The 20,970-nt window shown below is 35.9% G+C and overlaps 1 protein-coding gene across 5 annotated transcripts in view; it reads right to left on the reverse strand.

The window, feature by feature from the left end:
• Positions 1-20,970, reverse strand: part of SCFD1 (sec1 family domain containing 1) — a 110,808-nt gene that overhangs the window by 85,342 nt on the left and 4,496 nt on the right. For 2 of the 5 annotated variants that reach the window (XM_021004259.2, XM_021004260.2), the window contains 7 exons: positions 19,251-19,321; positions 18,283-18,371; positions 15,830-15,920; positions 14,340-14,462; positions 7,934-8,021; positions 5,559-5,648; positions 1,327-1,382 (listed from right to left, as the gene is read on the reverse strand). In XM_021004259.2, the coding sequence (XP_020859918.1) occupies positions 1,327-1,382; positions 5,559-5,648; positions 7,934-8,021; positions 14,340-14,462; positions 15,830-15,920; positions 18,283-18,371; positions 19,251-19,321 (608 nt within the window). Of the gene's footprint in view, positions 1-1,326; positions 1,383-5,558; positions 5,649-7,933; positions 8,022-14,339; positions 14,463-15,829; positions 15,921-17,388; positions 17,526-18,282; positions 18,372-19,250; positions 19,322-20,970 lie in introns of those variants that run through there. The other 3 variants (XM_021004261.2, XM_021004262.2, XM_021004263.2) reach the window with 2 other exon arrangements.

Consider the following 20,970-nt stretch of genomic DNA (forward strand, 5'->3'; position numbering starts at 1 on the left):
ACCTGCTACTTGGGCACAAGATGGGAGCTGGGGATATCGGACCCCGATATATATATACTTAACAGAATAATTAGACTCCAAGCAGTGGTGGAAATTATCACTAATCAAACTTCTATGGCTACTGACCTCTTGTCTGTTTCTGTAGACCAAAGAAGGGAAGCTATCTTACAACACAGGTTAGTCTTGAATTATCTCTTAGCTGAGGAGGGAGGTGTCTGCAGGGAGCTGAACCTGTCCACTTGTTGTATGAAAATAGATGATGTGGCACAAACCATTAGAGATATTAATAAGGAAATTCGAAAGATGGCCTGTGTTCCGGTTCAGACCTGGTCCTCTTCATTTAATACTCCCTGGTGTTCCTGGTTTGGGGGATCTTGGTGGAAGCAGGTATTATGGTTTGTGTTAATAGCAATAAGTGGAGTCATACTACTCCCACTGAGTGTCCCCTGCATGAAGCAATTAATTACTACTACTGTACAAAAGACCCTCTCTAGAATGATTACATTAAAAGAACCTGTCAGTGAGTCTATTAGACTAATGATATTGAAGAATCAAGGGTATGACAGTTAATCAGGAGGAAGGAAGGCCCAATTTTGATGAAATAGCCAACAGGGAAACCGAAGAAACCTACCAGTTTTGGTGTGAGAAACTTTCAACTATGAAATGAGAGGGGGGAACTGTGTGGGACAAGTGAAAGTTTCTCATGTGAAATGTAAGCTATGCTCCAAAACATAGGGAGGCTTCAGCATGAGCTGGGCCTAAATTTTACCTTCGTTTTTGGGGAATGGGGGGCTGTGCACCAGCTGCCCACCCCCTCCCTTGTTTTGTAACCACCCCTCTATTAGTTTGTGCCTTAACTTTACCAAATAAGGCAACCCTCTAGCTGCCAAGCTAGTAAAATGTATCTCTTGGGTTCTAAATATAGACTGTGAGGTCTCTTGCCTCAGCCAATGAGGATAAAGAGATTGAGACAAACAAGTGGGGAGGGGGGCTTTTTGGAGTGGTTTGCCTAAGACCATATAACTGCTTGCTGCTGTTTGTGCTGGGCCTCACTAGTCCAGTCCTCCCTGGGTAGGTGATGCCCAACTCTCTCAAGAGACTTGCTAGAATAAAACTGTTTTCTACCTGGAGTTTTTATTTGAGTAAGTGGTCTAAATCCCACTCAGTACTATCTATATAAACCAAAAGTAATAGAAGTATCTACTACAATAAGCAATACAGAGCCATGCCTTTACATATCCACAAAAAAACTGAGCCATGGAAAGAAGACACACCACTGGATATAGCTTATTCTCTTTATGAAAAGAATCATTCAAAAAAACTTACCACTGCCACCATTTCTGCTGCTGTTCCTCTTGAACATCTAATTATAGGTACAGCACCTAATTTAAAGTAATATTAACAATGGTATTATTGTTTCTATTTAAATGTTTCCATTTAAGTAAACTGAACATTAAAAATTACCAACAAAATTCTTAATGGAGGCTCTGAGTGGTTTAAAATGAGGCCATAGATCTAAAAGAAAGTCTTATAGTAACCACAGGGTTTCCAATAAAATTCTCTTAATAGGCAGGTCAATTCATGGGATTAATAGATGATTTAAAAGAAGCTAGGTAATTCATTCTCCATTTAATTTTGTGTGTTTGGTTTAAATTCAGTAGCAAAATTACTGAAAACATTTTCCAGTCAGCTTGGAGTGGGAGTCAATGACCTGAGTAGATTTCATATCACACACTAACTTGTTACACAATCTCCACCTTTTTACCCAAACATTCTCTCCTTTCTTAATTTCCCTATTTCTCTCAAGGACACTACAATCATTCCAATAAACCAGGTTCCCAATTGAGGAAAGTCATTCTCCAGTCCTCATTCTCTCATCCTCTCTCACCTTTGATCCCATTCAATCAGTTGCCAAGTCTTACTGATTCTATCACAACATCTCTTGCACCCACCTCATTTTTTTCTACTCATATGACCAACCATACTAGTTTAAGTCCTTGCAATCTCTCACCCAGACTATTGTAATAATTTCCCAATTTATCTCCCTGCCTCAATCCCTCCCCTCTTCAATCCATACTCTACGTGGCCACCAGATGAATTTTCCAAAAGTACGGGTCTAAACAAATTATTGTTTAATAAATGTCACTGGTTCCCTACTTCCACTAGAATCAAGAACTGTTGAGGGCTGATCTTAAGAGTCTGATAAGGGTTTAAGATCCAAGGCAGAGTTTGACCTCTGCCCAGGCTTTTACCCAAAAGGGCTCAATGATTAAGAGGTACGGCTCTCCAATCCCTTCCTGATTAGGAGGTTCCTGAGACATTCCTTCTCACTCTTTGAACCTTAGATTTACACATTCACTCCTCTATGCAGGTGGCACCAAGGCGCCTGGGAAAACCTTGGAATTACAACCCAATCTAGAACCCTGATAACGAGGAAATTTATGTCATCACGTCCTCAGCAGATGTTCTGGGGAGGACTCTTTGAAGTTAGGCTAGATTTTCTCTATATATCCTGTACCCTCAGATGAATAAACTGAGTCAGTTCTGCTACTCCGCCTGGCCCATGTCTCAAGTTAATTTCACGCCTCTCCGCTCGGTGTACAATCTGGTTGCGGGCAACAAAGAACAAACTCTTCTGTCTGATATTTAAAGTTTTTCAGATCTGGTTATAACCTGCTTTTCCGGGTTTATTATATATTACCCCACCTCGGACAAGCCATAGTCTAACCAAAGCATCTTTCCTCTTCACATGATATTACACATCTCATATCTATGCTTTTGCACTATATCTGATATGTACTCCCTCCTCAAAAATCCTGTTTCCATCAAAGCTCAACTTTAACATACTTCTACATAAAGTCTTTTCTGTTCCCTCTAGTTGTTAGCGCCTTCCATTCTCATATATATCTTCTACATATACATGTACATGTCTCCCTTGATAGGACATAAACATTTCACAGTAGGGACTTTCATTTTTATCCATGTATTCCCAGAACTTGACATAATGCCTGACACACAGTAGGTACTTAATAAAGACTGATGATATCACAACTATCAGACTGGCTAAAAGACAAAACAGGAAAATGATAAATGCCAGAGAAGACGTGGGAAAACTGGAACACTAACACATTGCTGGTGGAGTTGTGAATTGATCCAACCATTCTGAAGAGCAACTTGGAACTATTACTAAAGGGCTATAAAACTATGCATATCCTTTGATCTGGCAATAACACTTCTAGGCCTGTATCTCAAAAAGATCATAAAAATGGGAAAAGGACCCACACATACAAAAATATTTATAGCAGCTCTTTTTGTGATGGCCAAGAATTGGAAATTGAGGGGATGCCCATCAACTGGGGAATAGCTGAACAAGTTGTGGTTTATGAATGTAATGGAATACTATTGTTCTGTAAGAAATGATGAGCAGGAGGACTTCAGAAAAACCTGGAACGATTTATATGAACTAATGCTGAATGAAGTGAGCAGAAACAGAAGAACACCGTACACAGTAATAGCAACACTGTGCAACAACTAACGCTGATAAACTTAGTTCTTCTTAGCAATGCAAGAATCTAAGACACTCCAAAAGACTCATGATGGAATGCTATCCACATCCAGAAAAAGAGCTATGGAGTCTGAATGCCAATCGAAGTAAACTATTTGCTCTCTTTTGTTTGTTTGTTTCTTCTTTCTCGTGGTTCCTCCCATTGGATCTAGTTCTTCTTTACAACATAACTAATATGAAAATATGTCTGATGTGAATGTACATGTAGAGCCTGTACCAGATTGCACTCTGTCTTGGGGAAGGAGAAAGGGAGAGAGAATTCAGAACTCAAAATCTTATGGAAGTGAATGTTGAAAACTAAAAATAAATTAACTAATTAATTTAAAAATTGAATAGACTGATTATATGAAGTTGGAAAGTCACAAACTCTATCGGGTACACTGTGCTCATCTTTAAAATGAGTAATATCTAAGATTCCCTCTAACCTTATGATTTTATGATCTTCATATTTCTCTCCAAACTTCACAACTAACCAATTGCTTCAAGAAAAAGTTACATTTACCACAATAAGTGAACTTCGGTAAAGCAACATGGGTTCTGCTCATTCAATGAGTGATAATTATTAAAAATTATCAGTGTCTGTTAAGACTTTTTAAAAAAATATTACATATAAGGCACTCTATAAGGAGAGGAGTTTGCACAACTAAAAATTAGTGTGCATAACTATCTAGATAAACCAGAGTTCCAAACAGCCAGGCAGAAAAAAGGAAGCTGTCTTTTGGTATACAAATTTTTGTAGATTAAATTATAAATAATAATAGTTAACATTCATGTAGCACATTAATGTTAACTCATTCAAATATGACTTAATTGATCATATTCCCTATAACAATACAGAAGATAACCCATTCATACCTGCCCATTCTGTAGGCATTTTCCTCATGTGCTCCCATAAAGTTCACCAAAGATATCCACATTCCTCACTTTGCCTTGAAATAGGGAGGATGTCATTGGAGCAAAAAGACTGTCTTAGTGGACCAGAGCATCTTTTTTGGTCACAGATTTACTTGATGACATCCTTTACTCTACTCCTCATTCATAACTGCTTGGGTATAGGGCAGGCCATTTATGCACACCTTCCACTGACCTTTGGGTAATACTAATTTTCAACTAGTCAGAACATGTAGTGATCCATTTTTCAAAGCCATGTAACAACCAACAAAAGAATACTGATATTAAGATAAATCTGTTTCAGGAAGAATTTTGGGGTCATTAAAAGAACTTTCCAAAGGCAAATCAGCCCACTTTTTTCATTTCCCAATTGTGAGCCCAATTCATTACTGTCCACTTGCCATCGTCCATCTACATGTGAATGAACAAACTCTATAAACTATCCACTCAACTGCATATCATAATCTGTACCACAGGCATGCTTGATACACACTGTCTCCCTCAATTGACTAAGTTCTTTGAAGGCAAGTACTATTTCATTTTTTCTTTGTATCCCCAGGGCCTGGTTATGTACTAGGCATTTAATAAATGCCTATTAATTGATTGATCCTTCATCTACTTGGTTGTTCCACGGTTAGTTAGGCCCAACTTTTTTGAGTGGTTATGGAACACATTTAGGAATTCTGAAAGTCTGAAGGGACTTGTTGGCAATCAATGTCATCAACAACATTTGGAAAACCTAATCACCAATAGGAAATGCCTGTTCAAATAGGACTCTAAAGCAGCATTTTCTTTATGACAGTGGCATAGATGTATCAACCTGTTTCATGCCTCACCTAATATTAATGATCAGAGGATAATCAAACAACGTTCTCTCAATTGTTCTATCTCACATAATTCTAATGTATGGATGGTGGACATCTTAATACAGGAAAGCTTTTCAGTCAGTTGTTTTGATCTACCATAGCAAACATTTTTTTTTATAGTCAGCAATAAGTACAGCAGTATCTTCTATTCTCTTCATCTCTCAGCCTACTGCATGAATAACATATAAATTTAAAATTAAACTTTCTTCATATAAAAGAATAAAACTAAAACTTACCAAGTGTAACAAAAAAGCAAAAGAGGCTGTCAACAATAGTGTCCATAATGGTCTCCATTTCTGTGTCTGTAATATCTGGTCTGTTAATTGCTAAAATGAAATTGGTGAAAGGAAAAAGGTAACAAAAATATGTCTACATCAAATCCATTAATTTATTAACAACTGCTTAAATAGTTCCACAGCATTACTAACACTAAATATTTCTAGTACTAAAGGCTGTATGAGACACTTTATTACATTCTTAAAATAAAAAAACATGATGTCCAAATTTCATTATTAAATTCTATGTCTCAAAAATCAAGAACAGGAAATCCACGATAAAAGTGACTAAAAGTCACTTTACTATGGAGACACTCTATAATTTACAAATAGAGTTTAACTATATGTAGCTCATTTGAAAAACAGAATTTAAAAGACATTAACTTTACCTAAAACTTCAACTTCAACAAACATAAATACCTATATGGAGAGCAATATACTAGGACTAGGAGAGAAACAAAGATTAAATAAAAGATCTTTTTACAGTCTCTGCCCTTGTGGAACTCAAACTCTGTTATGTGGATGAGACATTAGCAGAAATCACTATATTATCTGTAATATGCATCACAGAAAAAGAGATCCCTAATCTGAGTTTCAACTGAGCAGAAAACAATTTTCCAACTTTCTGCCAGGGTGACTCACTAAAGCCCCTCCAATATCACAAAATAGTGGGGAGGTTAACTTGCGTTCTTGGAGGCTACATTAACTGAATGTAAATGCTGGCAGGTTCTACCAGACAAGAACAGTTTTTCATACGGTTTCTGAAACAGACCATATTATTCTGAGGGCCCATCTTACTAAGTTAAAAGAAGACTTTTACTAGAAGGTTAGTTACAAGTGATGAACCGTTTTCAACCACAGAAAGTCATGAAACTGTCTCCTAAGACAGAAAGATTCTTAAGGAATTCTTAACCTGGGTTCTGTGACCTTTTTTTGGTTAATAATTGTCTATTTTGTTGATAACTGTATTTCAATATAATTGGTTAACTTGGTAATCCTAAGTGTTTTATGTATTTAAAAACATTATTCTGACAAGGGACCCTTAGGCTTCACCAGACTGCCAAAGGAATCTATGTCACAAAAATGGTTAAGAAGTCATGTTTACAATACAGCAAGGCCAGAAGTATTAGCGGAATATGTGAGTTGAGACTAGAGTGCTAAAGAATTTATAGTAGTGCTAAAGAATACATGAGCTCTCTCTTTAGTACACATGAAGCAAAATTTTAAGATGAAAAAAGCTTGTGAATTCCTCCACAAGATTTTTTAAATACTCTATTACTGATTAAGAAAAAAAAATTAAAAGTTTATTGTAAGAGATGTACTTGACTACTCAAAAATAACTACTAGATTTTAAACCAAAAAAATGGTTGTTATTGAGTCCTTAGACTATTTAGGAACTAGATCATTTATCTTTTAACAATGGGATAATAGATAACTAATTACTTGCATATGCCAAGATCGAAATCCTCTCTCTCTATTTATCCACCATCTACTCTAAGCAAACAAGCTGATATTCCAAATGGTAAAAGAGAGGCACCACGGAGTAGTGGATAGTAGTGAAGTAATAATACCTGGCCTTGGGAGTCAGGAAGATCTGGTTTCAAATTCTGCTTGACAAATACCATCTGTACAAGTCACTTCACCCCTGAATGCTCCAGACAACTCTAAGACTACTATTAATTGCAGAAAGGAATCAATCTGGATGGATAAAGTAAATTCCTCCCTGGGAGCTCCCTACATGTGAAATCACTGCTTTGGGATGGGGATGAGGGGAAAGACTAAAACTGCTAAACTACCTTTTCAGTTATTTCATTTCACAACACATTTGACAGTGAAACCAATGAAAGTCCAAATAAACTAAAATAACATAGTTCTAAGTTAAGTTGCTTATTAAAACTATGACTAAGTGTACTAAGCCTTGTTATCCCACAGGTAAATTAAAACTGAAAAGATTTTACACCACAATTTATAGTCATATTTTCAAAGAGTGGGGGTTATTATATCTCAGTGATGGAAATCATTCATGACGTTATTATCTGAGCCCTGTTTTTAAGAAACTTACATCTTAAAACCTATACAAAACCTAATATAACAGTGTAGAGGCACTAGACAAATGCTTTTTGATCTTAATATTCATAAGGTTGCTGATATCCAAGTATACATTGGGATCTACTAATGATTTTATATTCATAGATCTATGAACAACTCTGGTTTTAAAGTACCAAACATTCTCTAATTAAAAAAAAAATTACTATCACCATAAATCATTACTTTTTAAAAGAAAATCTTTAAACTTATGTATTTCTACACATATGACAATCTTTACTTTTACCTACCACGATAAGAGACAAGTTCCTTATTTTGATTGCACAGCACAAACATATCATCTTCCAAAGTAATAAAATTGAGATACTGATCAAAAACCTAAGGGAAAAAAGGGAACATCTGTGAAAGAATTATTATAATTTAGTTCTAGTCAATGATAAAATCTACTGGAGCTAAAAAATAGAAACTACTAGGACTGATCATCATGCTAGCTAAACTATTACCTAATTTAGTAGGAGTGAAGTAAAAATGTGGATAATAAAAAATATACAATTTGCCTAAAAAAGCAAAAGGGATATCCATTCTAAGCTATTTAAACTTAAATATAAAACTTAAAATTATGTTTTGACAACCATATTTTCCTCTAGAACTTAGAAATTAAAAAATGCTCTATAATATAAACTGGGGATAAATCCACACTCCTAAAAAATACCAACTACAAATTGTAAGATAAATGTCTGAAATGCATTAAGGGAATTCAAATTAGACTATCATTTATCTTTTTGTTTTCTGTGAAATAAAAAAAACATTAAGAAGAGACTTGGTGGGAATTTGAAGGCTATTTTTTTAAAGAAAGTTGTAGAGTGGCCTACCTTTTAACAAAGTAGAAAAATGCAAGTATAGGCCTAAAACAACTAGAAATAGAGTGGGCTCTTCTGGATAAAAGGAAAATAAAGTATTAACAGTAAAGGAACATAATGGGAAGTAAGAATGATGACTCAAATGCTTTGCAAAAAAGAGCCACTCACTTATTGAATGAAAAGCTGCTTTCCAACCCAACCACCCCTCTTCCCCTCGGGGACTATCTTCTGTTTATATTATTGTATAGCTCTTGTATGTACATAGTTATTTTGCTTATTGCAGTTCCTCCATTAGAGCCTGAGCAACTTGAGGGCTGGTACTATGTTTTTACCTTTCTTCATATTTTGTTGTTTAGTTGTTTTCAGCTCTCTATGACCCCATCTGGGGTCTTAGCAAAGATACTGGAGTGGTTTGCCATTTCCTTCTCCAGCTTATTTTACAGATGAGGAAGCTGAGGCAAACAGCATTAAGTGACTCGGCAAGGGTCATACAACTAGCAAATATCTCAGGACAGATTTGGGGTTTGCTCTTTTTTTTTGGTAGTGAGGCAATTGGGGTTAAGTGACTTGCCCAGAGTCACACAGCTAATAAAAGTTACATGTTTGAGGCCAGATTTGAACTCAAGAAGATGAGTCTTCTTAACTCCAGGCCTGATACTCTATTCATTGCACCACCTAACTGCCCTTTCTTCATATGCCCAGGGCTTAGTTAAGTATAGTACTAAATCATAAGAGTTTGCTGACTGACCTACTTTTTAATCTACTCACTCCATTATACCTACAGTCTGATCCATACACAAAGAACTGAGATAGCATTTAGGAATTTGAAAAAAATTGAATATTATTTAAATTAGGAGAAGAAAGGGTATTAACACAAGCAGCATGGGGACAACAACCTATAGTACCCCACAGGGTTTGATTTCTTTTAACCTTTCCAAAAATGTTTATCAAAACAAAATTCCATAGCATAGTTAAAGTACTTTTCCCCCTCAGACATTACAGTCACTAAATACTTGTGGATAAGTACAAATTTTTCTTTTGTAATAAAATGTCTCCTCCAAGTTCTCTTAAGTAATATGTAGATAAAAACAATCCAATATTCAAAATTGTGTTCGTAAAAATATAATAATCACCCAAGCCTACCCGTGGTCAAGAAACTAACAACTTGCTATCCAGAAGCATACATAAATAATATAAATACTTGGAAATAAAGTTTTATATGTTGCTGTAAAAACTGAAACAAATTGACAAACAAACATCTGGTTTCCTAAAGGAAATTTAACTTTTAAAAACACTGCAGTACTGTTAAACTTTTGACTGTTAATAACATTTCCTCCCTGGGGCGGCTAGGTGGTGCAGTGGATAGAGCACATGCCCTGGAGTCAGGAAGACCTGAGTTTAAATCCAGCTTCAGACACATAACACTCACTAGCTATGTGACTCTGGGCAAGTCATTTAACCCCAATTGCCTTAAAAAAAAAAAGTCCTCCCCTGACAGCTGCAATCTTTATTATTTATTTATTTATTTTTGGTTAGGCAACTGGGGTTAAGTGACTTGCCCAGGGTCATACAGCTAGTAAGTGTCTGAGGCCACATTTGAACTCAGGTTCTCCTGACTCCAGGGCTGATGCTCTATACGCTGCGCTATCTAGCTGCCCCTACAGCTGTAATCTTAATAAAATTTTTAAAATCTTATACATAGAATTAATAGGTAGGCTGCACAAGATAAAGTTAATTACAATTTAAGTTAAAATGAGACAGAATATGACTTATAAATGAGTGAGGTAAAGACCTACCAAGAAAAAATTAAAATAAGACTATATAACGTTTCCAGATTCTATCAAATGGCCCACTTATTTCAAGCAACATTAAATAAAATTTAATTCCCATAAGAAAATAATTTGTTCCAAGATAACAGCCAGCATTTATAAAGTGCTTTTCATATATTATCTCATTTGAACCGCATGACAACCCTAGGAGGTATATACTTTCCTTATTTTACAAATAAGGAAAGTGAGGTTAGTGAGAAGTTAAGTAACTTGACCAGCATCATACAGCTATTAAGCATCTGCGGCAGGATATGAATTCAAGTCTTCCTGACTCCAGGTCTCTATCCACTATACTAACTAGCTAGCTGCCTAAGATTTTGCCTGTATTCTAGGTAGTATGTGGAGAGGCTGAAAGTACAGAAATAAAAAACATTTTAAATGCCTCTATCAAATATTAATAACTGAAATGTTCCAAGACAGTTCTTTTTATGAATGCAGCAAGAATATAAAGTGTCCTGAGAAAAGTAATAAAGTAATTGATGATGAGTATGTGTTAACAAATTGGGATTTTGGCATATTAGGTCACTCTACTAAGTGGTAGAGACATTGTGTACAATAAAAATAGTACTGATATACATTGCACTTAGAGCAAAGCAGGAGTTCTCTCAGCCAGAAACAGGTTCTATTACTGAAATCAGCCAACTTTTCTGAACCCTAGTTGGTGAAAATCATCGGGAAGAGCCAGACCACTTCCAACACAAGCCTTAAGATAATTTTTAAAAATTATTTTAATACAGCTAATCTAATACAACGGTCACATTAAAAATGGAGAAATTATCTCCAACTGTAAAAATTAGGCTGAAATAATATTTTTAAAAACCCTTCATCAATATCCTACAATGAAAAAGCAGAAAAATGGTGTAACAGCATATTTGATCAAAATGTGCTTTACTTCTGGATTTCCTAAAAATTCATTTAAAACATCCTTACTTACACAGAATGATTAAAAAAAACCCTAAAAAAATAGCATTTACTAGTATTTATAGTAACTGATTTTTAAAATGTTTTACAACCCTTTTTAAATACTTCTGCAGTTTTTAAAGAAGTAGAAACTGATCATGGAGATTCTTCCTTCTTCTGTCACTTTAGTGGCAAAGGAGATGCTCTAAAATCTCCCAGTGTCCAGGGAAAGGAGTTAAAGAGAAATACTATTTTTAATTCTGCCTACCTCTACCACAGGTAAATTCAATGAATCTCTAGAATAAAGGAAGGTTGTGCTGGATCCTATTGGATGGAATACAACAAAGGCCTTTCCATTTTTTTCAAAGAAATTGCACTCATTAGAATCTAACCTAGAGAGATCGTTTGTTGCTCTAGGGTAATATAATTCAGATTTTGTAATTTTAAGTTTCAGCATTCTATTTTCAATCTTCTTTATTAGGAATTTCTCTGTTTTCTCTTAACAAAAAGATTTGAGCAAAGTATCTATTCCCTTAGGGTTTTACTGTAAGTAGTCCAATAATTAACCAGCTTTAACATTTAAAAAAAAAAAAGATATTTGGCGAGAAATTTTGTGTCCTCTCTGGTATTTTCTTTGTATGTAAGTGGTTAAAATGTCTTCTGGCTCAAATATTACTACAGATTTTCTTTTTCTGCAAATTAAGTAATAACAAACATACAGTCCATCTCTCTCACAGCTCTGCCCCTCTACAACCACTTCCTCCTACAACCACACCCCAAAAATGGAACAACAAAAAGTTTCATCATAAATATCCATGGATAGTTCAGCAAAACAAATTGCCACATTAGCCGTATAGGAAAACATATGCCTCTGTATGCATTTTAAGTTCATCATCTCTGTAGCAGGAGGCAAATGGCTTGTTTCATGTGCAATCTTCTGAACCAGTGTTTATCACTATATTGATGAGAGTTCTAAGTCTTTCAAAGTTGTTTTTCTCTATAATGTCAATGTATAAATTGTCCTACTTCTGTTTGCTTCTCTCTACATTATTTCAGAGATGCCTTCCCAGTTTCCTATGAAATTCATTCCAACATTTCTTATGGCACAGTAATATTCTATTAGATTCACATATCATAATTTGTTTAGCAATTTCCCAATAGATAGGCATCACATCAAGTCTCCAATTTTTGGAGGAAAAGAGCTGCTATAAGCATTTTGTGTATTAGTTCTGTTTCTGTTTCTTTGATCTCTTTACGTATACTGCTTACAGTAGTATAATTAAGTCAAAGGGTCTATAAGTTTACGGACGTAGTTATAAAATGCTTTCCAGGATGGCTGGACCAATTCACTGTTCCACCAAGAATGTACTAACGTGCCCGTTTCCCTTTAGTCTCTCCAGTATTTGTGATTTTCCTCTTTTTTGACAGTAAAATAGGTTTAAGGTAGAATCCCAAAATTGCTTTAATTTGCATTTCTCTAAGTATTAGTGATTTAAAGCATTTTTATATGGTTATTGATAGCTTGAATTTCTTCCTTTGAAAACTGCACATTTATATCCTGATGACTATTTATCTACTGGAGAACTGGTTATGGCTTTATGCATTTGAATCAGTTCCTTATATATCTTGGATTTGAGACATTTTTCCAAAAAGCGTGCTATTAAGACTTTTTCCCATTTACCTGTTTCCCCACTAATTTTTAACTACATTAGATGTGTTTGTGCAAAAACTTAATTTTATATAATCAAAATACTGCATTTTATCTTGTGTTGACATTCTTTCTCTATCACTTGTTCAGTCATGAACTCTTCCCTTATCCATAGATTATCAGTTATCAGCTTTGTCTGATTTTTTTTTTTAAGCTGCCTTCTTCACTCTGGTCTTGTACTCCTTTGTCTATCACTCAAACTGCAGGTTCCGTGGTAGAGGTTCCATCTGGCTGCAGATGCTGAAAATACCCGCATGAGGATCTGAGGGGCAAAGCCAGAGGGGAAGCAAACCATCTCATGTCCCTAAAGTGAGGCAAGGAATACCTCTACTGGGTTGTAAGGCTGTTCTCAAATGAGAACGATGTATGGAAAGCACTCTGCAAATCTCCAAATTCTATATACCAGTTATTATTACAAATATTTAATACTGACTTCTGACTATAATGTGATGCATTTGTCATAGTTAAGACTGTTCTCCCCACCAACTTTTTTCCTTTCAAAAGACAATACAACACCACTTTTATATAATGCTTACTTTTTGTAATTGGTTTCCTTCACAAAAGCCCCCTACAAAGCCTGTATGGCAATTATTATCTCCATTTTATAGATGAAGAAACAGAAGCTTAGAGAGTTTTAAGTGATCTGTCCTTACCCACAGGGAAAGGAAGAAAGACAACTGTGCTACAAGCCATCTTAAGATATGACTTCCTTGGGGCAGCTAGGTGGCACAGCGCATAGAGCACCTGCCCCAGAGTCAGGAGGACCTGAGTTCAAATCCAGCCTCAGACCAAACACTTGACACTTACTAGCTGTGTGACCCTGGGCAAGTCACTTAACCCCAATTGCCTACAAATAAAAATTTTTTTAAAAAAATGACTTCCCTATGATTTTCCCACAATTAAAGAGCTCTAAGACTATAGTAATTGACACAAAACAAACATCAGCACAGTGTGAACAAGAACTCTCGCTGACTAAAACAGCAAGCTGCTTCTAATTCACACTAAGCAGAAAAAATAAAGCAACAGCCCAAGACAAGGACTTGTTCTATTTGTTTTTTAAAGTTTTTGAGTAAAGCCTACTTATCACCCTCGTATTACTTTACAGGCTATCTTTTTTACTTCACTTTTGTAATTTGTTTTCTGCATTATTATCAGACTTGGTACAAAATGTATTGACGGTGTGGTTATTTATGAATGTCCCTTGATTGCTGAAGTCTGGACAACAGGGCCTACTTAGCCACATCAATGAGTGTTCGTAAGTGGGACCAGAACACTGGTCATTATAAATAACATAACATAACATAACATAACATAACATAACATAACATAACATAACATAACATAACATAACACTGACATTTTGATCTAGAATGCTAAGAGCGAAACAAAACGTTCTTACCTTTGCTACTTGTGTGACTGCACTAGCTGCTAAAGCAGCATTTGCAATATCTTCCAGTTTACTTCTTGAAATAGCAGAAATAAAATTTAAATAATAAGATTCATAAAGCTGATTTCGAAGATCCTGTCAACACAATAAATATACTGTATATAAGATTTTATAAGGCTATCCATTTTAAACTTGAATAACATAACTGCTCACAAATGCTTGAAAAATAAAGGATAAATGTGACATTGGAGAAAGTAAAAAAGACTATCATAGTTATGTAGTACTATAAATTATGATTTAAAAAAAAATAACAGGAATTAGAGATAAAATATAACATAATGGATCAAGAACCAGCATCAGAGGCCTCAGACAAGTGAAGAACCTAGTTTAAGGCCTTCCCTGGATACAGACTGCTCATGTGTCCCTGGACAGTTATTTAACCTCAAAGAGTCCCAGGCATCTCTGGCTCCGTAAGTGACACAACACTGACAATCAGTGTTGCTAGAAGGAGTTTCCTCACCAAGAGTTCCTTAAATCAATGAAATCACAGGTCCAGATGAAAAATAGCTGGTGTATATTTATCAATGACATGTTACTGACCCCAAAATGGCAAAGAAACAATGCAATTTTTAAAAAAATTACAATTGACCCTACAAAAATTAAAGAAAAAAAAAGGAAAGCAATTCAGCAAAATTAACCAACACTCAGCTGAGTCTGACAGCACACACAATATTCCCCAGCCATAGTTCCTGACTTCTCCAATGAAGGAGAGATGTCCATTTTTTCATCTCTTCAATAGAGAAAAGCTTGATCACTGTAATTAGAGAAATCAGTTTCAGATTTTTGTTGTTATTTCCATTTACACCACTGCAGAGTCAACCAACAGATTAACTGCCAAATCTAACAGCATTTTCTCAGGGACTTGCCCTTCTTACCTCACTGCAGCGTTTGACACTACAGGTCACCTTTCCCTCCCACCACTTCATCCACTTTGGGTTTTCATGACATTACTTTCTCTTGCTTCTCTTAGCTATCCAGCCAATTCTTCTCAGCTTCTTTTGTAAAATCATCATCATCCTGCTTACTTCCCATCCCCTACGTGTGGGGTGCCCCCAAACTGTTCTAGCTTCTCTTCTCAAGGGCTCTATCAAATAACCAATTAAAAGCAAAAATTCTTCAACAACATTTTTCATGGCAAATTTGAAGATAAAAAAAAAATCTGTCCTGGTAAAGAAGGAGGGCACTAGGATGTAGCACATTACAAATCCTGCCGATGCCAGTCACAATTGATGTGCTGGTGAGTTTAGCTAAGCCATTTCTCTTAAAATCCTTCTTACAAGAGAAGACTCATTGTATAGTGGAGAAAGGAAGTATACGTGACATAAAAGCAAAAGGCAGCCATAAATTTTTTCCAGCTTTGATAGTTTTTAAAAATTAAACAACAATACTTTGATTACCTATTATGAAATCCAATATTCAATAATAAGGAGAAGTTATGTTACCTGGCACATTCTGTCAATATTTTCTTCTGTGGGCATTACAAAATAAACTGCTGGGACATCAGGTATCGGATCCCGATCAGAGTGCAAAAGCCTGTCAAAAGTCAGAAGTATAAAATTAACCACTTATTACAAACCACTTTTCTTCTTAATTATTCATGCCTACAAGGAGGCCTTAAACAGCAATTCTTCACCAGAGGTTATAAGGAAAGGGCTCTAGAAAGGCAGGATAGCATAATGAATTTGGTGTCCAGTTGTGTGATCATGAGCAGGTCGCTTAACCTTTCTGAGCCAGTTTCCCAGTTTCCTCTTTGGAAACAACCTCAGAGTTGTAGTGAGATTCAAACGAAATAATATGGGCAAAGCAGTACATGAAGTCAGTTATTACTGCTATGAAAATAAAGATAGCTGGCTGACATCTCTACCTTACAATGATGCTCACCTGATGTTAGCCCTGCCCTCCTTATTATCTACCTCACTGTCCTTGAACAATTCACTGTAAAATACATTCTCCTGTCATCTCTTCCCTTTAATTGACCCTGAACTAGCAAAGCTAGATCACAGCAAATTTATCAAATGAGCCAAAGAAAATAAGGATGACTGTTCAATAATTCTGCAAAGCTTTATTAGGTGCTTACTGTGAACAAGGCACGTAATATACAGCAACTCATTTTTAAAAATTATAGTACTATCAAATTAATATATGGCAACATTATACATTTACTATTCTAACAGTTACCTAGGCTAAGGAGCACATGTCCTACCTGTCTACAACATGTCTTGCCTAACACATGGTAAATGTGGCAGCACAGAACACTAGCAATTAGATGAAGGGCACAGACCAAAAAAGGTCACAGGGGTGCAGGTACATAGGCTGTCTTGAAGGAAGACAAGCTAAGCCAGCTGGTTAACAGTGCAGAGAGCAAGACCCTGGAGTCAGGAAGACCTGAGTTCAAATCCAGCCTCAGACTCTTATTAATGTAACCGGGGCAAGTCACTTAGCCCCTGTCTGACTCAGTTTCCTCATCTGAAAATTGGAATAGTAATATCACCTATCTCCTAGGGTTGTTTTTGGCTCAAATGAGATAGTTATGAAGCACTCTGCAAATCTTAAAATGCTATATAAATGCCGTCTATTAATATTGGAGGGCATCTAGGTGGTACAGTGGATAGTGTGCTAGGCCTAAAAGGCAAGAAAACTCCTCTTCCTGAGTTCAAATCTGGACTCAGACACTTACTGTGTGACCCTGGGCAATCACTTAACCCTGTCTGCTTCAGTTTCTTCATCTGTAAAATGAGCTGGAGAAGGAAATAGCAAACTATTCCAGTATCTTTGCTGATAAAACCCTAAATGGGGTCACAAAAAGTTGGACACAACTAAAACAAGAGTGAACAAATTAATATTATTGTTATTATTATTATTATTTTTTTTAGGTTATTGGGGTTAAGCGTCTTGCCCAGGGTCACACACCTAGTAAGTGTCAAGTGTTTGGTCTGAGGCTGGATTTGAACTCAGGTCCTCCTGACTTCAGGGCTGGTGCTCTATCCACTGAGCCACCTACCTGTCCCCGTTGTTATTATTTATGAGAGGCAGAGATGAGGAGGAAATGGATTACAGGCATGTAAAACAGCCTCTGAGAATGCAGAGAGGAAAGGAATGGAACACAGGGCTTGTAAAACAGTTATTAGTCCACTTTGGCCAGAACGCAGGGCCTATAAAAAATAACATAAAATAAAGATTGAAAAGAAAGGTAGACGTCAGAATATGGAAGTGCTTTAAATTCAAGACTAAGAAGTTTGTATTATAGCCTAGAGGCAATACAGAGCCAGGGAAGATTTTTGAACAGGGAACTGACATGGTAACACCAGTATTTTAGGATTATCATTTGGGCCACTATGGGGAAGGTAGATTAGAGGCAGGAAAGATCTGAGGCAGGGAGGCCAATTAAGAGCAACTAGCTTGGATGAGAAGTGAGCAGAGCCTTAGCTAAGGTACTGTCAAAAGAATGGGGAGGAGATTAATGTGAGAGATGTAGAAGTGGAATTGACAAGACTTGGAAAATGAGTGCATACAGGGAACGAGGATGAAGTGTTTACTTTCAGAGTATTTTTAAATGGAAAAAAGTTAATAATTCTGAGTATAAAGTTGTACAAAGTATGAAGCTGAGTAACTGGGAAGATAATGAACGCCCCATATGCTAATTACAACAGCTTAAAGAGTTAAACAAATACATCTTTGTAGTCCCAAAAAGGAAAAGCAAACTCTTGCAGGTCCAGAGTCTTACACTGAGAAATTCTCTTAAGAGTTAAAAAAGACACTGGCAAACTTTTGTCTCACATTTCCAGTTTCACCTACCATCGATCAAAATATCCAGGAATCACAGTCATGCAGCAGAAAAATTTTTAACATTTCTTTTCAAATAACTTAAAATGATTTTGAATGTGTTAAAACTCACAGATGCAAAGTGATTCCCATGTCTCTCAATTCCTTCACAGACAGCAGGGGAGAGATAATATCTTGGCCAAATCTGTCAAAAATGAGCACCTGCCCCCAAACAGACCCCCCCAAAATTCCTTTGAAACACTGTTACTACTGAAAGACAAATAAACTTGATTTTCAGACATATCAAAGTAAATTTTGGCTAATTTGATAATCACACTGAATTTTTAAGCATGCTAAATTTAACATTTCTCACTTAAAAAAGTATGCAACAATACAGCAACTCATTTTTAAAAATTATAGTACTATCAAATTAATATATGGCAATATTATACATTTATTATTCTAAAACATTTTTCTAGGCAAAAATGGAGTGTAAAAATAACAATAAAACTTTTTTTTAGCTAAACGAAAATCTGTAGATGCATAACAGCATAATATACTGGATCTATTTTAATGAAGATATTTGCAAAATTGGAAATAATGCTGTTCAATACTGTTTATAACAATTTTTTAAAAATTTTGAATATGAAGAAGAGTTATGGACAATTGAGAGATAACAGAAGTGTTAATAAATGTTTTTATAAACATTTCAACTTTTTCTCCAATAAATAATAGATGATGAGACAGCATGAAGATGGCAAAGTTAATAAGGGGCTCTCTTTAGAGAGGCTAAAGCTTTTTGATCTTATTTTACAGAGTATAATACTTTTAAAAAAATCTGTCGGTGTTCTTTTCCTCTAAATCTCAAAACATCTAGGTTATCAGTCTTGTTGAGGCAAAGAAAAATTAACTGGACACATACAATACTACCCAACTTTCAAAGTATTTATTTTAAAGATGAAGGCAGGCTTCCAATAAATGAGGTAGTTAATTTTTTTTTAAATATAGACTTGAAAATAAGTGATGTAATATCAAATAAATGCATCATATGCTATATTTAAGGAAAGAGATAAATTCTCCCCATTACAGTAAATGTCTTACCTTCCATACTGGTTCTCCAGTGTTATTTTTAACATGAGGAACATTAAAATTCAACATACGTTTCAAAGCCACTAAAAGAAAAAAAAGACATTTATATCAAACACTACTGCTTTTGATTCGGTTTTACTTTCTCTCTCATTTTAATTAGGAACAGAATCCCAAATACTGTCCAATTTACAAACACAAATTTACAAAAGAACTGGGGAGGCTGCTGCTCCCATAATCCTACAATGCATACTTCCCCCACCAGTCTTGACTCACCTCCCAATCCATGGTGCCCCTGCCATAGAAGTTGATACTACCATCATATACTTGACATCAATACTAAAGTACTATGCACAACACTGTAATATGGATACCAAAGTATAAAACTATATCATTAGTACTATAGAACTTACACTATTAATGATGTTTCGGTTTTAACAATATGTTTATCCATCAAATGTTATGCACCTACCACACAAAATTAGTAATGCTTTTCCTACTTCTCAGGACCATTTCCCATCCACTGGCATAGAGGCAACATGTAAATGGTTACCATTTACATTTAGGTTACCAAGCTATTTAAGCACCAGGAATATAGCCCTTCTCTTAGCTGGGTCTAGGATCCTGCTACTAGAAAGGGCACAAGAGGGACATCACCTCTGTTTCCATTTCCTACTACCACCAGCACAATAAAAGGGAAACTGCAACTTCCCTCAGTTTACACTTTGTAATCAAGCCAGCTTTGCCTGAAGGAACTTAGATTCCCACAGGATTTATTAATTGAGGTATGTGAGGTACTTAGACAATCTGAATGGCTCATGAACCTATAACATTACCAAAAGTTGGTTAAGTACACAATAGTAATTAGTCAAAAGTAGCATCTCCAAAAAAATTTAAAGAAAAAATACACTTCTAAACTTCAGCAAAAGATTCTAACTGGGGTCAAACAAAATAAGTTAAATATCAGAAAAACTAGAACTACAGAAACAGCATAGAACTGGAAGTAAACTTATAAAGTCAAATCTCTTTATTTTATAGATAGAGAAACTAGAGTGAAAGTGTATTTAGCCTAAGGTTACACAATAAGTGGCTAAGCTAGCACTGGAGGCCAAACCTCTGGCCTCTGATTCCCAATCTAGAAGCTTTTTCTACCGTAGCAAGATGTCCTTCCTGTGTGAAGTCCATTAGCTGAGACAACCAAGCCTGACTCCAGGTGTGAGAAGGAGGTGGTAGAAAGAAGAGGCAATTTTATCATGTACTAGGAGACTCCAGCGTGGTCCCCTAAAGCCCCGGACAAAATTTTCCTGGGAAAGGGCTTTGCAAAATGTGTTTGGGAAAAGGTAAAGTGGGAAGCAAAGAAGTGCTTCTCAGTGGCAATCTGGAGGGGCTGATAAAAATGGTTGGACAGTTCTAGGTTTATTTAAAGATATATCCAGCAATTGGCAATAATGGACTTAAGAATCTGAAACTGGGAATAAAATTATAGATCTGATACTCCTCAGCAGAGATGGGGTGAAACTGAAAAGGGAGAGATGAAACCAGAGAGAGCAGAGAGAAGAGAGTCCAAGACAAATCCCTGGGGTTACCCCAACAGCTAAGGGGTAGATCGTGGATGATGGTCCTACAAAGCCGGGATAAGGACTGACCAAACCGGTAGGAGGAAAACATAAAGAGATGAAATCCAGAGAGATGAGAGTAAGTGGCCAACAATACCAAATGCTATAGAGAGATGAAA

Source organism: Phascolarctos cinereus, unplaced genomic scaffold (genome assembly GCF_003287225.1).
Source record: "Phascolarctos cinereus isolate Bilbo 61053 unplaced genomic scaffold, phaCin_HiC Scaffold_3;HRSCAF=262, whole genome shotgun sequence".
NCBI classification, from domain to species: Eukaryota; Metazoa; Chordata; class Mammalia; order Diprotodontia; family Phascolarctidae; genus Phascolarctos; species Phascolarctos cinereus.